We start from the raw sequence: 14,255 nt of genomic DNA, 5'->3' as shown, positions 1-14,255 counted from the left end.
GTAGAGGAAATTATGAACAGTTGCAAATACCAGTCAATATTGGAACAAAACCTTCAGGCTTCGGCTGGAAAGCTGAACATGAAGAGGAACTTCATCTTTCTGCATGACAACGACCCAAAGCATACATCCAAATCAACAAGTGAATGGCTTCACTAGAAGAAGACAGAAGATTTGAATAGCCCAGCCAGAGCCCAGACCTGAATTCGATTGAAAATCTGTGGGGTGATCTGGAGAGGGCTGTGCACAGGAGATGCCCTCGCAATCTGATAGATTTGGAGTGTTTTTGCAAAGAAGAGTGGGTAAATATTGTCGAGTCAAGATGTGCCATGCTGATAGACTCATACCAAAAAAAAAGACTGAGTGCCTTAATAAAATCAAAAGGTGCTTCAACAAAGTATTAGTTTAAGGGTGTGCACACTTATGCTAGGGCTGGGAAAAAATCTATTTGAATCTTGAATCGAGTTGAGAGGTAAAATCGATTCAAATTTTCAGGAAATCAATTTTTTTGATTTTTTTTTTTCAGCGCCGGTCCTGAGGAGCTGCGGGCAGGAGTTTTTAGGCGAGGCCGCGGCTTTGGCCTAGTCCGCGATGCCGGACGCCGTGGACTAGGCCGAAGCCGCGGCATCACCCAAAAACTCCTTCCCGCAGCTCCTCAGGGCTGGTTCGGGCGTCCATCAAAAAAAAAAAACTTTATTCGAATCGTGAATCTTTTTTTTTTAAATCACAGATTTTTTGGGAGAAAATCACACAGCGCTAACATATGCAACCATATTATTTAATTTTTTTATTTTTACTTCCATCCACCTAAAATATTTCAGTTTGTTGTTCAACTGAGTTGTACAGTTTATAGGTCACATTACAGGTGGAAAAGTTCTTAAAAGATTTATCTTTGTCTCATTTTTTTTACATCACATAAACCTGACATTTTAACAGGGGTGTGTAGACTTTTTAAATCCACTGTGTATATACAGTATCTCACAAAAGTGAGTACACCCCTCACATTTTTGTACCGTTATTATATCTTTTCATGTGACAACACTGAAGAAATGACACTGCTACAATGTAAAGTAGTGAGTGTACAGCTTGTATAACAGTGTAAATTTGCTGTCCCCTAAAACTCAACCCACAGTCATTAATGTCTAAACTGCTGGCAACAAAAGCAAGTACACCCCTAAGTGAAAATGTCCAAATTGGACCCAAAATGTCAATATATTGTGTGGCCACCATTATTTTCCAGCACTGCCTTAACCCTCTTCGGCATTGAGTTTACCAGAGCTTCACAGGTTGCCACTGTAGTCCTCTTCCCATCTACCATAACGACATCTCGGAGCTGGTGGATGTTAGAGACCTTGCGCTCCTCCACCTTGCATTTGAGGATGCCCCACAGATGCTCAATAGGGTTTAGGTCTGGAGATATGCTTGACCAGTCCATCACATTTACCCTCAGCTTCTTTAGCAAGGCAGTGGTTGTCTTGGAGGTGTGTTTCGGGTTGTTATGTTGAAATACTGCCCTGCAGCCCAGTCTCCGAAGGGAGAGGATCATGCCCTGCTTCAGTATGCCACAGTACAAGTTGACAGTCATGGTTCCCTCAATGAACTGTAGCTCCCCAGTGCCGGCAGCACTCATTCAGCCCCAGACCATGACACTCCCACCACCATGCTTGACTGTAGGCAAAACACACTTGTCTTTGTACTCCTCATCTGGTTGCCACCACATACACTTAACACCATCTGAACCTAATAAGTTTATCTTGGTCTCATCAGACCACAGGACACGGTTCCATTAATCCATGTCCTTAGTCTGATTTTCTTCAGCAAACTGTGGGCTTTCTTGTGCATCATCTTTAGAAGAGGCTTCCTTCTGGGATGACAGCCATGCAGACCAATTTGATGCAGTATGCAGCGTATGCTCTGAGCACTGACAGGCTGACACCCCACCCCTTTAACCGCTGCAGCAATGCTGGCAACACTTATACGTCAATATCCCAAAGACAACCTCTGGATATGACGCTGAGCACGTGCACTCAACTTCTTTGGTCGACCATGGCGAGGCCTGTTCTGAGTGGAACCTGTCCTGTTAAACTGCTGTATGGTCTTGGCCACTGTGGTACAGCTCAGTTTCAGGGTCTTGGCAATCTTCCTATAGCTTAGGACATCTTTATGTAGAGCAACAATTCTTTTTTTCAGATCCTCAGAGAATTTTTTGCCATGACCAGTATTAGAGAGTGAGTGATAACACCAAAAGTAACACACTTTCTCCCCATTCACACCTGAGACCTTGTAACACTAACGAGTCACATGACACCGGGAGGGAAAAGGGCTAATTGGGCCCAGTTTGGATATTTTCACTTAGGGGTGTACTCACTTATTTTGCCAGCGGTTTAGACATGAATGGCTGTATGTTGAGTTATTTTGAGGGGACAGCAAATTTACACCGTTATACAAGCTGTACATGCACTAGATATAATAAAATATTTACAAAAATGTGAGGGGTGTATTCACTTTTGTGAGATACTGTATATACAGTGCCTTGCGAAAGTATTCGGCCCCCTTGAACTTTTCAACCTTTTGCCACATTTCAGGCTTCAAACAAAGATATAAAATTTAAATTTTTTGTGAAGAATCACCAACAAGTGGGACACAATTGTGAAGTGGAACGAAATCTATTGGATAATTTAAACTTTTTTAGCAAATAAAAAACTGAAAAGTGGTGCGTGCAAAATTATTCAGCCCCTTTACTTTCAGTGCAGCAAACTCACTCCAGAAGTTCAGCGAGGATCTCTGAATGATCCAATGTTGTCCTAAATGACTGATGGTGATAAATAGAATCCACCTGTGTGTAATCAAGTCTCTGTATAAATGCACCTGCTCTGTGATAGTTTCAGGGTTCTGTTGAAAGCGCAGAGAGCATCATGAAGACCAAGGAACACACCAGACAGGTCCGTAATACTGTTGTGGAGAAGTTTAAAGCCGGATTTGGATACAAAAAGATTTCCCAAGCTTTAAACATCCCAAGGAGCACTGTGCAAGCGATCATTTTGAAATGGAAGGAGTATCAGACCACTGCAAATCTACCTGGCCGTCCCTCTAAACTTTCAGCTCAGACAAGGAGAAGACTGATCAGAGATGCAGCCAAGAGGCCCATGATCACTCTGGATGAACTGCAGAGAACTACATACAGCTGAGGTGGGAGAGTCTGTCCATAGGACAACAATCAGTCGTACACTGCATAAATCTGGCCTTTATGGAAGAGTGGCAAGAAGAAAGCCATTTCTCAAAGATATCCATAAAAAGTCTAGTCTAAAGTTTGCCACAAGCCACCTGGGAGACACACCAAACATGTGGAAAAAGGTGCTCTGGTCAGATGAAACCAAAATCGAACTGTTTGCCCACAATGCAAAACGATATGTTTGGCGTAAAAGCAACACAGCTCATCACCCTCAACACACCATCCCCACTGTCAAACATGGTGGTGGCAGCATCATGGTTTGGCCCTGCTTTTCTTCAGCAGGGACAGGGAAGATGGTTAGAATTGAGGGGAAGATGGATGCAGCCAAATACAGGACCATTCTGGATGAAAACCTGTTGGAGTCTGCAAAAGATCTTCCAACAAGACAATGATCCCAAACATACAGCAAAATCTACAAAGGAATGGTTCACAAATAAACGTATCCAGGTGTTAGAATGGCCAAGTCAAAGTCCAGACCTGAATCCAATCAAGAATCTGTGGAAAGAGCTGAAAACTGCTGTTCACAAACGATCTCCATCCAACCTCACTGAGCTCGAGCTGTTTTGCAAGGAAGAATGGGCAAGAATTTTAGTCTCTCGATGTGCAAAACTGATAGAGACATACCCCAAGCGACTTGCAGCTGTAATCGCAGCAAAAGGTGGCTCTACAAAGTATTAACGCAAGGGGGCCGAATAATTTTGCACGCCCCACTTTTCATTTTTTTATTAGTTAAAAAAGTTTCAAAAATCCAATAGATTTCGTTCCACTTCACAATTGTGTCCCACTTGCTGGTGATTCTTCACAAAAAATAAAAATTTTATATCTTTATGTTTGAAGCCTGAAATGTGGCAAAAGGTTGAAAAGTTCAAGGGGGCCGAATACTTTCGCAAGGCACTGTATATATATATATATATATATATATATATATATATACACATACACACACACTGTATATCCACAGTATATATATGAAGTGCCATTAACAAATATTTATTTTTTAAATATATTCATCACTATAACCTACACCATTCTATCATTGGAAGGGGAAAAATTGTTATGGATGGGGGAATCACTCCTGCTGAGGTATTGTATTCTGACATCATCAGAATACAATGATCAGCAGTGCCAGCTATAGCTAGCGGCAATATTTTTAAACAGGCTGGTTGTACAGAAATTGATTGGTAGATCAACATCTATACTACCAACCTGGAAGTTTGATCCATGTAGGGCCGGGCCTAAATCTCAAAAAGTGCTTAATTAGTGCCTCTATGTCAGAAGCCCAAGATTGTAAAACTAAACAGTAGCATTGTTCAAAATCTGTGAAGTATTCAAGACCAAGCAACTGCTGAAAGTCAATATCTGATTGATTGTTGCTGTTGTTGCATTTTACTTCCCAATATATACCAAAATGTAATCTCTAAAAAGTATAAACCTACACCATAAAAATGGCTTATTTTGAAGGAAATTGCATTTTGTACACCTGCAATGCTGATATTTTAGTTGATGTTGAAGAGAAATAATTGCATTGTGAATCTTACAGACTTACATTCAGGAATGTGGCCACTTAAGCACACAATAATGGCTGTTAAGTGGCCATTACTGAAGATATTGTACATCATTGGTTTCCTTGACTGATACTAGCACAAGCCCCAATCACTTTATACATTTTCTGGGAAAGATGAACAAATTGTTTCTCTAATACAAAAATATATACATAAAACTGTTCGTAAATTCAATCCAAAGCTAAAACGTGTGTTATAGACTAATGTGCACCGCAGTTGTGCTGTGTCATCAGAATTTCCTGCATATCTGCATTCATATTGATTGTGTTATGCGTAAATTACTCAATTGCTCGCTTTCATGTCTACAAATATGTTTCAAAAATAATTTCATATATGCACACAGTAATTCGTTTTTTATACATAAAAGGCATGATATTGTTGTCTAGCATGCTATAAATGTACTCAGAACAATTCCAGAGTCTGTGCAGATTACAAAGTCATTCTTTCAATTATCCACTAGAGGGCAGCTGGCAAGCATTTTCTGATAATATGATGGGAAAATTGAACAGAACTTGAAAAAAAAGCAAAATTCTAAATGTAATTATTTATTTAAGTAATGCGTAATCTGCGAGTGCAGTGTTATTTAAAAAAAACGGCTGTGCATCTTCTCAAATGTGCACTGCAAGTTTCATTGATTCCTTTAGAAAGGCCATTCACTGTCCAGTTACGAAACAGAAAAATATAATAATTCAGATTGTAGCTTGGATGTGCAGAAGAGACAGGGCCCAGCAAGGAGACTTTTTAGAAAAGACTGTGTGGCACTCAGCAGGCAGCACTGTAAAAATTTGAGAGAAGCTAGGACAGGTAAGTGTAATGGTGCCCATACATTAGAGGAAAAATCGTTTGAAAAGCTGTTATTTGGACAGTTTATTTGTTTTGTCCAGGTAATGGGCACAATTTGATTGTGACTTTTTTTAGGCAAAAAAGGAATAGATTGTAAAATTCTGCCAAACGGATGATAAATTGAAAGGTTAATGTGTTTCTTTCCCCAATAAAAATGTAACTGTTGGTACTGTGCATACAAACAAGAAACAGATTTTCAATGTCCATTGAGCGATTTATCTTTCGAAACTCGGTCATTACATAATAGCAATGTTGTTTGCTCTCATTAGACTCGGTGTGAGTTATGGAGACCTATAAACAATGACTGCACTTAAACTACAGTTATTCTTTAAATGTATTGAATTGAAGACTAACCACTAAAGAGAGGTCTCACAAATAAACATAACTATACTAAGGTACTGTTATACTTCAATGACAAATTATCCTTTAATAAAAAAAATATGGAACAATCTTGAAAAAAATTAACATCAAAAAATAGTAAACATTGCAATAATAAATCTAAATAGGCACTATAATATCCCTTGAATACTGCATTAATGGGAACCTGTCGGAAAAATTAGATATCAGCGACTGTTATGTTAATAGGTACGGGAAGAAATGCTAAAGGGTTGGAAGTTACTCTTTAACTTGTAACAAGTCAATGATTCTGTATTAAACAAAGGATGAGGAAGGCGGCTCCAGATTTTGTACCCTTAACATAGTCAGCAATGGCGGGTACCATAATTCTATACAGGCAGGTTACAGGTTTTGCAGTTATTGCAGGTATTGAATACCTTAATGGGACATTACCTGGCCATAGTATTCTGATGCACACCGATAATTATTATTATTATACACGATTTATATAGCGCTAACAGTTTACGCAGCACTTTACAATGTATGGGGGGGGGGGAATAATTACAGTACAGTTCAATACAAAAGTTACAGGAGGATAATATGATCAATTTACTAATTCTGTTTCTAAAACTGGTAAAAAATTGCTACTACTGTTTGTGAAAATGACATTTCTACCCCTTAAATCCAAATCTGTTGCTATAATGATAGTTCCAACAAGTCATAGTACAAAACAAATAAGTGTCTGTTACTCATATACTAGGACATGTCTAAAGATATGTATGTTTACAGATATGATATAGATTTCCTACATGTACAAACTATGAACCATAAACATTACTTTATTAGCAGAAAAGTTGACTAACCCTTTCTCTCAATAGGAATAGAGAGGACGTCTGCACTCTCGCTGGCCCGATATATCTTCTTATCAAACTGTAGAGTGGGCTCATCTTCTGTGTCATTAATGTTAACAGTGGCTTTAGTGATCTGTCCAAGAAGTGCATAAGCAGGCATACTCAATTCCACTGTGAAGCCTTCAATGCCCTCGTATACCTGGTCATCACTGATGATAATGGTACAGGCCTTGCTGTCCTCTCGCTCATCAAATTGCACCTGATGAGATTAAACATATTAGATATGTCACTCTGCATTAAAATAGATTTCTTTTAGTGCTAGTTCACACCAGACGCGGTTCCGTGCACTTTTTTTTCTGCACTAAAAATGTATGCACAGTGTTTTCTATGTATTCCAATGGCTCTAGTTCACATCATGCAGTCAGTTTCCAGTGCAGAAACTGACTGGAAACTGCATGGTGTGAACTAGAGCCATTGGCATACATGGAAAACACTGTCCATGCATTTTGTGCAGAAAAAAAGTGCACGGAACTGAACAGAACTATGTCTGGTGTGAACTAGCACTTAGGCTGGATTCACACCTATGCATTTTTTGTGCTTTTTGCATTTTGCAGATTTACACTACAGAAGATGTTCCATAGGAAACCATGTTAAATGGACTGCAGTGCAAATCTGCAAAATGCAAAAAGCACTAAAACTGCATAAATGTGAATCCAGCCTAACTGTAGAATATTCACCACTGAGAGAGACAGCAGAGGCACTTCAATAATCTCATTCTGCGCTCACCTGTCTTTGCAATTTCACTACTATTGTTAACCCTTCTGAATACACCCACACAAAAATCTATATATTTTTTCTAAGCAATCTACTGCATAGTTTTCTGATATAGAAAAAAAGAAAAGAAAATTACATAGGAGAGCAAGTACAAACACTTTAGACATTAGATGGAAAATAGAAACGCTGCTGTACTACTGCACAAACTGAAGGCTAATGTTAGTAAAGAACACAACTGTCATTTTCTTTTTTTGCCCTATTATTCTAGATCCCCAAATGAAATGAGTAAAAACCCCTACTCATTGGGGCTAATTTAGTAAAGGAGTAAAGACCGTTCTCGTGGGCTGCCCTTTGGGATTTTTTTGTTAAAGGTGAAGCTGTCCTTTAACACTTTTTTCATTCGCTTTATACAGTTCCTTATCCATAACATGAGTTCCGCGGATATCATTTAAAAAAGATAAAAATGAGCTGCTACATATTTTCCTTTTTTTCTCATGTTTAATATGGTTTGTAGGGATGCGCAAAACTGAGAGATTCACCAGAAAATCAGCCCATTGATTTAGGCCAGTGAAATGTAACCATTCAATGAAGTGCATTGATGTTGATAGTGAAGGCAAAAATTTTTTTTTTTACTGGTTTTAAATGGTGGAATGAGATTTAAAAGGCTCCTGAGAATTGGAATCCTTTTTAATAACCTGGACTTGTTCAAAAAATGCCCCTCATTAGCCGAGAACATGACTTGAGATACTGTAATAAACTTATGCCACATACACACGACCGGTTTTCCCGTCGGAATAAACGCCAAAGGTTTTTTCGACGGAGTTCCTCTGAAACTGTCTTGCGTACACAAGATCACACCAAAGTCCGATCGCTAAGAACTCGGTAACGTACAGCATGTACGTCGGGACTAGAAAAAGGAAGTTCAAAGACCAGTAGCCAATAGCCTCCGTCTCTTACTTGCTTCAGAGCATGCGTCGTTTTTGGTCTGCTGGAACAGCATACAGACGAGCGGTTTTCCCGATAGGAAAAATTTCTGTCGGAAATATTTAAAACATGTTCTATTTGTAGGTCCGTCAGAATTTTTGTAAAAAAAAGTCAGATGAGGCATACACACGATCGGACTATACAATGAAAAGCTTCTGTCTGACTTTTTCTGTCGGACATTCTGCTCGCGTGTACGTGTCATTAGGGTTTTGAACTTTGGTCAATTTGTTGATTGCATATTGTTATGCTTGCCTGTTTGTTGCCTACTTGATGAAAGGATTGGCCATTGGATGCCCACATATGCTTGTTTATTGCTCATGTATTGTACCAACTGCTTGTCTATTGCCTTCATATTGTCACAATTGTCTGTTTGGTTTATGCAGCAACTTTAGAGGCGTTACAGGGCTTCCAAAGAAACATGGGAAGGCTTTCTTAATGGCAGAGAATTTTTTAAAGCAAGATAAAATTAAAGGCTAATATTGAGGAGATTTCAGCAAGGAAAAAAATTGTAATTTAGCAGAAAATCTATTTCTTTATCAGGAATAAAAAATAAAAACACACTTAATAATACTATGCAGTTTTCTATCCTATCCAGCAAGTGGTGTTCTAGACTCCTTTTCAGATCATTAGAGAGATTACTTTTCAGCTGTGCTAATGGAAGCCCAATGCTTACAAAAAAACAATGAAATATTAGAGCAGTGACTTCTTCCATGTCACATGGCTAAGTCTGAGGTTTCAGACAATGGTAGCCACCATGGAAGCTTTGCTGTCACTTTATTTTTTTTTTTTAAATTCTTTATTTAATTCCTTTTTCTTTTCCTTTACAAAATAGAGTATACAAAAAAAATCAAAAAACAATACAATCGATCACAAACTCAATCTTTTCTTAATATCTTTTACAACCAAATATACTTAACATTTCTTCTCCCTCCTCCCCCCCCCCCCCCCTTCCTTGCAGTAGGTTCAGAGTTGTATCCACCCTCACCAACCCTATGTATATCTATCCCGGCTTTATTTTATAATTTCCTCTACATACCTCCAAGAATTTTTGAATTCTTTCCAAGATACCCATTTGCCCGTACACCCTTCTCCTGATACAATTTCCTCCCCCTCTTCCACTGGGCACTCCATGTTCTGTATTTCATTTACCCGGAGTATCCAGTCCCGTATTTTAGGGCTATCCGGCTCCCGCCATTTTTTTGGAATTAGACTTTTAGCGGCACTGAGCAGTATGGGGATTATAGAGGACTTATATTGCCTCACCGAGCCGTCGGTCCCGTGAAACAAAACAGTCCAAGGATCCTCAGTTATGTGTTTATTCGTTACAACCTTTATTAACTCCAACACCTCCTTCCAATATTTTTAATAATCGGGCAATCCCACCAAATGTGAGCCATAGTTCCTATTATCTTACACCCCCGCCAACACTCTGGGGATTGTGCAACTACAAATCTACTCACTTTGTCTGGGGTCGCGTACCACCTTGCAAGACACTTATAGTTCAACTCTATCATCTTATTATCTGCCGTCGCGCTCTGAGTTAATTTCATTATTTTCTCCATGGTCTGAGTGCTGCAACGAGTCCCCAACTCTCTTTCCCATTTTTTAATATAGGGCGGGCCCTCCAGTCCTTCCCCCTCTAATAGAATTTTATAAATTCGAGCTATATTATTTTTTGATTTGTCTCTCAGACAAAGCCGCTCAAAAGGCCTATATTCTTCCTCATTCCGAATTGGATGGGGAAATTTTGTAATAAAGTGGCTTAACTGTAGATACCTCCAGGCATCAATCCGCATAAGTTCCCTATCCTTCCTAAGTGCTTCAAACGTATTAATTTTACCTCTGTAAATAATATCTTTTACCTGTGCATTACTTTTTATTATCCAATTACCCCCCACCTCCTGTTTCCCAGGTATAAAATAGTCGTTGTCTTTTAAGTAAATCAAAGGTGAGTTGTAACTCCATTTATTATGTGCGTGAATTCGATCCCATAACTTAAGTGCAATACGTGTTATTTCATGTGTGTTTACTCCTACAAACCTATACTGAGGGGGATTCCAAATTATCCGTCCTAACTGTGCTTGGCTCATCGCCTTTTCTACACTTACCCACCTTTTATTATTTGCCTCTTTCCCCCATTCCACCACTCGTGTAAGAACCACCGCATTGTAATATTTTTTAAAATCCGGGACTGCAAGGCCCCCCTTTTTTTTTTCCCTGCTCAGAACCGCATAAGCAATTCTTGTTTTTTTATGTTGCCAAATATACCTTGAGATTAGCCCTTTTAATGTCCTGAAGAAAGCTGGGGGGAGAGAAATGGGCAGCATTTGAAACTTATATAGAATCTTTGGGGCCAGAACCATTTTGACCGCGTTGATTCGCCCAAACCAGGAGAGGTGGCATGTTGAAAAATTTTTTATTTCTCTCTTAATTTCCTCTAGTAATGGAATATAATTGTTAACATAGATTTTCTTAATAGTATCGGAGAGGAGAACTCCCAAATATTTAATCTCCTTTCGCCAAGGAAACCGGAATTCCTCGATGAGTCTTACCTTTTCCTTTCCCTTGATATTAATATTTAGAACTTCGGACTTGCTGAGGTTTATTTTTAAATTCGAGATTTCCCCGTATTTTTCCAACAACCTCAGCAAGTTCGGTATCGTGATCCTTGGGTTGGAGATGTAGAACAGCACATCGTTCGCATATGCTGCGAGTTTGTGCTCTTCCTCACCCACTTTAATCCCTTTTATGTCTGGGTTATCTCGGATGGAGGCCAATAACGGTTCCAAGGATAATACAAAAAGAAGGGGTGACAAAGGGCACCCCTGTCTTGTTCCATTCTCCATTTGAAATTGGGAGGATGACATCCCATTCACTTTTACAGATGCCTGAGGATGATTGTATAACACCTTGATCCATTGGATCATTCTTGGTCCAAGGCCCAGCACTTCCAGCGTTTCAAACATGAGTCCCCAGTCTACCCTGTCGAATGCCTTCTCCGCATCTATCGACAGGAATAGTCCTGGGGACCCACTCATTTTTAAGGCCTGTAGCAGGAGCAACGAACGCACTCCGTTGTCCCTACCTTCTCTCTCAGGGATGAATCCGACCTGGTCCGGATGAACCAGTTCGGTCATCCTTTCCTTCAGCCTAGATGCTAAGACCTTGGCGAATAGTTTGGTATCCGCGTTTAATAAGGCAATCGGTCTGTAACTCGAACAGAGCGTGCCATCCTTCCCCTCCTTTAGCAGCACCGTGATTGAGGCCCGCAAGGCCTCTCCTTCCATCCCAAAATCCCTGCCCAGGCCGTTCATGTACTTGCAGAGCTTAGGGACCAAGATCTCTTTATATTTTTTCAAATACGAGATCGTGAATCCGTCTGGTCCCGGACTTTTGATGCTAAGACCTTGGCGAATAGTTTGGTATCCGCGTTTAATAAGGCAATCGGTCTGTAACTCGAACAGAGCGTGCTATCCTTCCCCTCCTTTAGCAGCACCGTGATTGAGGCCCGCAAGGCCTCTCCTTCCATCCCAAAATCCCTGCCCAGGCCGTTCATGTACTTGCAGAGCTTAGGGACCAAGATCTCTTTATATTTTTTCAAATACGAGATCGTGAATCCGTCTGGTCCCGGACTTTTGCCGGAGGCGGTTTCTTTCAGAGCCTTAAAGATCTCCTCTTCTGTAATGGGTCTGTCTAAGTCATATCTATCACTCTCTGCTAAACTCGGTAGTTTCACTTTATTCAGGAATTCTTTAATTTTGTCTTTCTTTCTAAAATCTTTTGCCCCTTTTTGTCCTAAATTATACAGTGCTTCATAGTATTGCTTAAAGACCTCGGCTATCTCCCTGGTAGTATGGGTCATCTTCCCGTTCTTGTCTTGTATTTTATCAATAAAGTTGATCCCTCTCTTCCTTTTCAGCTGTCTTGCTAGATGACTACTTATTTTATTTCCCAGATAGTATCTCTCTCTCTAGTTCTCCTGTCCAATGTCCTCTTTGATTCCTGTACCATCATCTCTTTAAGTTCATCCCTCTTAATCACCAATAAGTGGAGATGTTCCTGCTGTTGCCGCCTTCATTTTTTATGGGCCTGTTCTAATTTATATACCTCTTCTCTTAAGTTTTCTATTTTCTCAAGTCTTTCCTTTTTTTTTCTTGTGCCCATGGAGATGAGGATGCCCCTAATATATACTTTATGTGCCTCCCAAAGAGAGGCACCAGAAATTTCAGCTGTATCATTAACGGAGAAATAAAATCCAATTTCCTTTAGTACTGCCTCCGCAATTTTCTCGTCCTGCAAAAGGTTCTCGTTCAATCGCCACGTGAACGGTTGCCTCTGCGTTCCGGGCATCCTCATCTTCACTGACACTGGGGCATGGTCTGATAGTGTAATTATTCCTATCTTGGTTTCCGTCACTAGGTCCAGTAGCCTGTGATCCACCAGTATGTGATCCAACCTGGAGTACGTCCCATGCACGGGGGAAAAAAAAGTGTAATCTTCTATTTTATCATGCTGCAACCTCCAAACATCCATCATCTGGTGTTGTTTCAACCATAGTTTAATCATTTTCAATGATTTCGTATTTAGCCCCCTAGCCTGGGACGTACTATCCCTAGATGGATCCATACAAAAGTTGAAATCTCCTGCAAGGACAACATCCCCCTCCTTAAAATCTTCTAACTTCCCCAGAACTAATTTCAAATAACTTATGGGATTTTTGTTGGGGCAATATACATTTGCTAGGGTGAGAATCTTGTCCCCTAATTTTCCCTTTACAAACAGGTATTGGCCTTCAGGGTCTGTCATCCTATCAATCAATGTGAACTTTATACATTTCTCAAACCCTATTGCGACTCCCTTAGCTCTCTTTATAGGCGAGTCCCCATATAACCAATTTGGATAACTATCTGAATATAATTTGATATTTGTGTCCTGAGACAAATGGGTCTCCTGCAGGAACACCACCCCCGCTCTGTACTGCTGTAATTCCTTCAACAATTTATGCCTCTTAACCAAAGAATTCAGACCCTTAACATTATATGACAGGAAGTTTACTTCCATCATCTATAGTTTTCCAATAAGATGTAATACTTCCGTCTTCTTTTCTGCCTCATCTCAATACATATTACCTTAGTTGGTGCTGCAAGGAACCTCATCCCCCTCCCCGCCCCCTCCCCCCCTGGCCAAATCCCGACCTCTACTCTGCAGCTGAGGACCCCCTCTATTCTGCAGATTTTTACCCACTAGGGTGCGACTCCGATCGCGGCCACCCGTGTCAGGGCCCCCCCCCCTCCCGCCCCCCCCTGGGAGACGGGGGATCCCCCCTCAGACACGGTATGATGTCCCGGGGCCCCACCTGATCCATCCGCCACCCTCTTTCCACCATCCCCCCTCCCCACTCTCCCCCCTCCCCTCCTCCACAAAGAAAGAGAGAAAAAAAAAAAAAAAGAGAGAAGGAGATCAGCAACCTTATAAGCCTTCCCCAAATCCAACTCCCAATATCAATGTCCTTTGTATAAGTCCATTAGGCATCTTTAGAGATCTTTGGTACTGGGATCCCCAGATTATTACAGAAGACCTCCAACTCATCTAGAAATTTTAATCTAAATGTTCTTCCATCCCGCTGGACCAATAGGGCCGCTGGAAACCCCCAACTATATCGAATATTTGCCAATT

General features: G+C 40.4%; 1 protein-coding gene across 1 annotated transcript in view; it reads right to left on the bottom strand.

Annotated features, from left to right (window-relative positions):
* The window catches only part of FRAS1 (Fraser extracellular matrix complex subunit 1), a 708,831-nt gene that overhangs the window by 80,482 nt on the left and 614,094 nt on the right, over window positions 1-14,255 (bottom strand). The window contains exon 55 of the mRNA XM_077476089.1: window positions 6,834-7,080. Within this exon, the coding sequence (XP_077332215.1) occupies window positions 6,834-7,080 (247 nt within the window). The remainder of the gene's footprint in view (window positions 1-6,833; window positions 7,081-14,255) is intronic.

Source organism: Lithobates pipiens, unplaced genomic scaffold (assembly GCF_037356315.1).
Source record: "Lithobates pipiens isolate NorthernLeopardFrog02 unplaced genomic scaffold, aLitPip1_a1.2 Scaffold_13, whole genome shotgun sequence".
Taxonomy (NCBI): Eukaryota; Metazoa; Chordata; class Amphibia; order Anura; family Ranidae; genus Lithobates; species Lithobates pipiens.
Note: the sequence above shows the minus strand (reverse complement) of the source record. Positions and strands in the feature narration are given on the sequence as shown.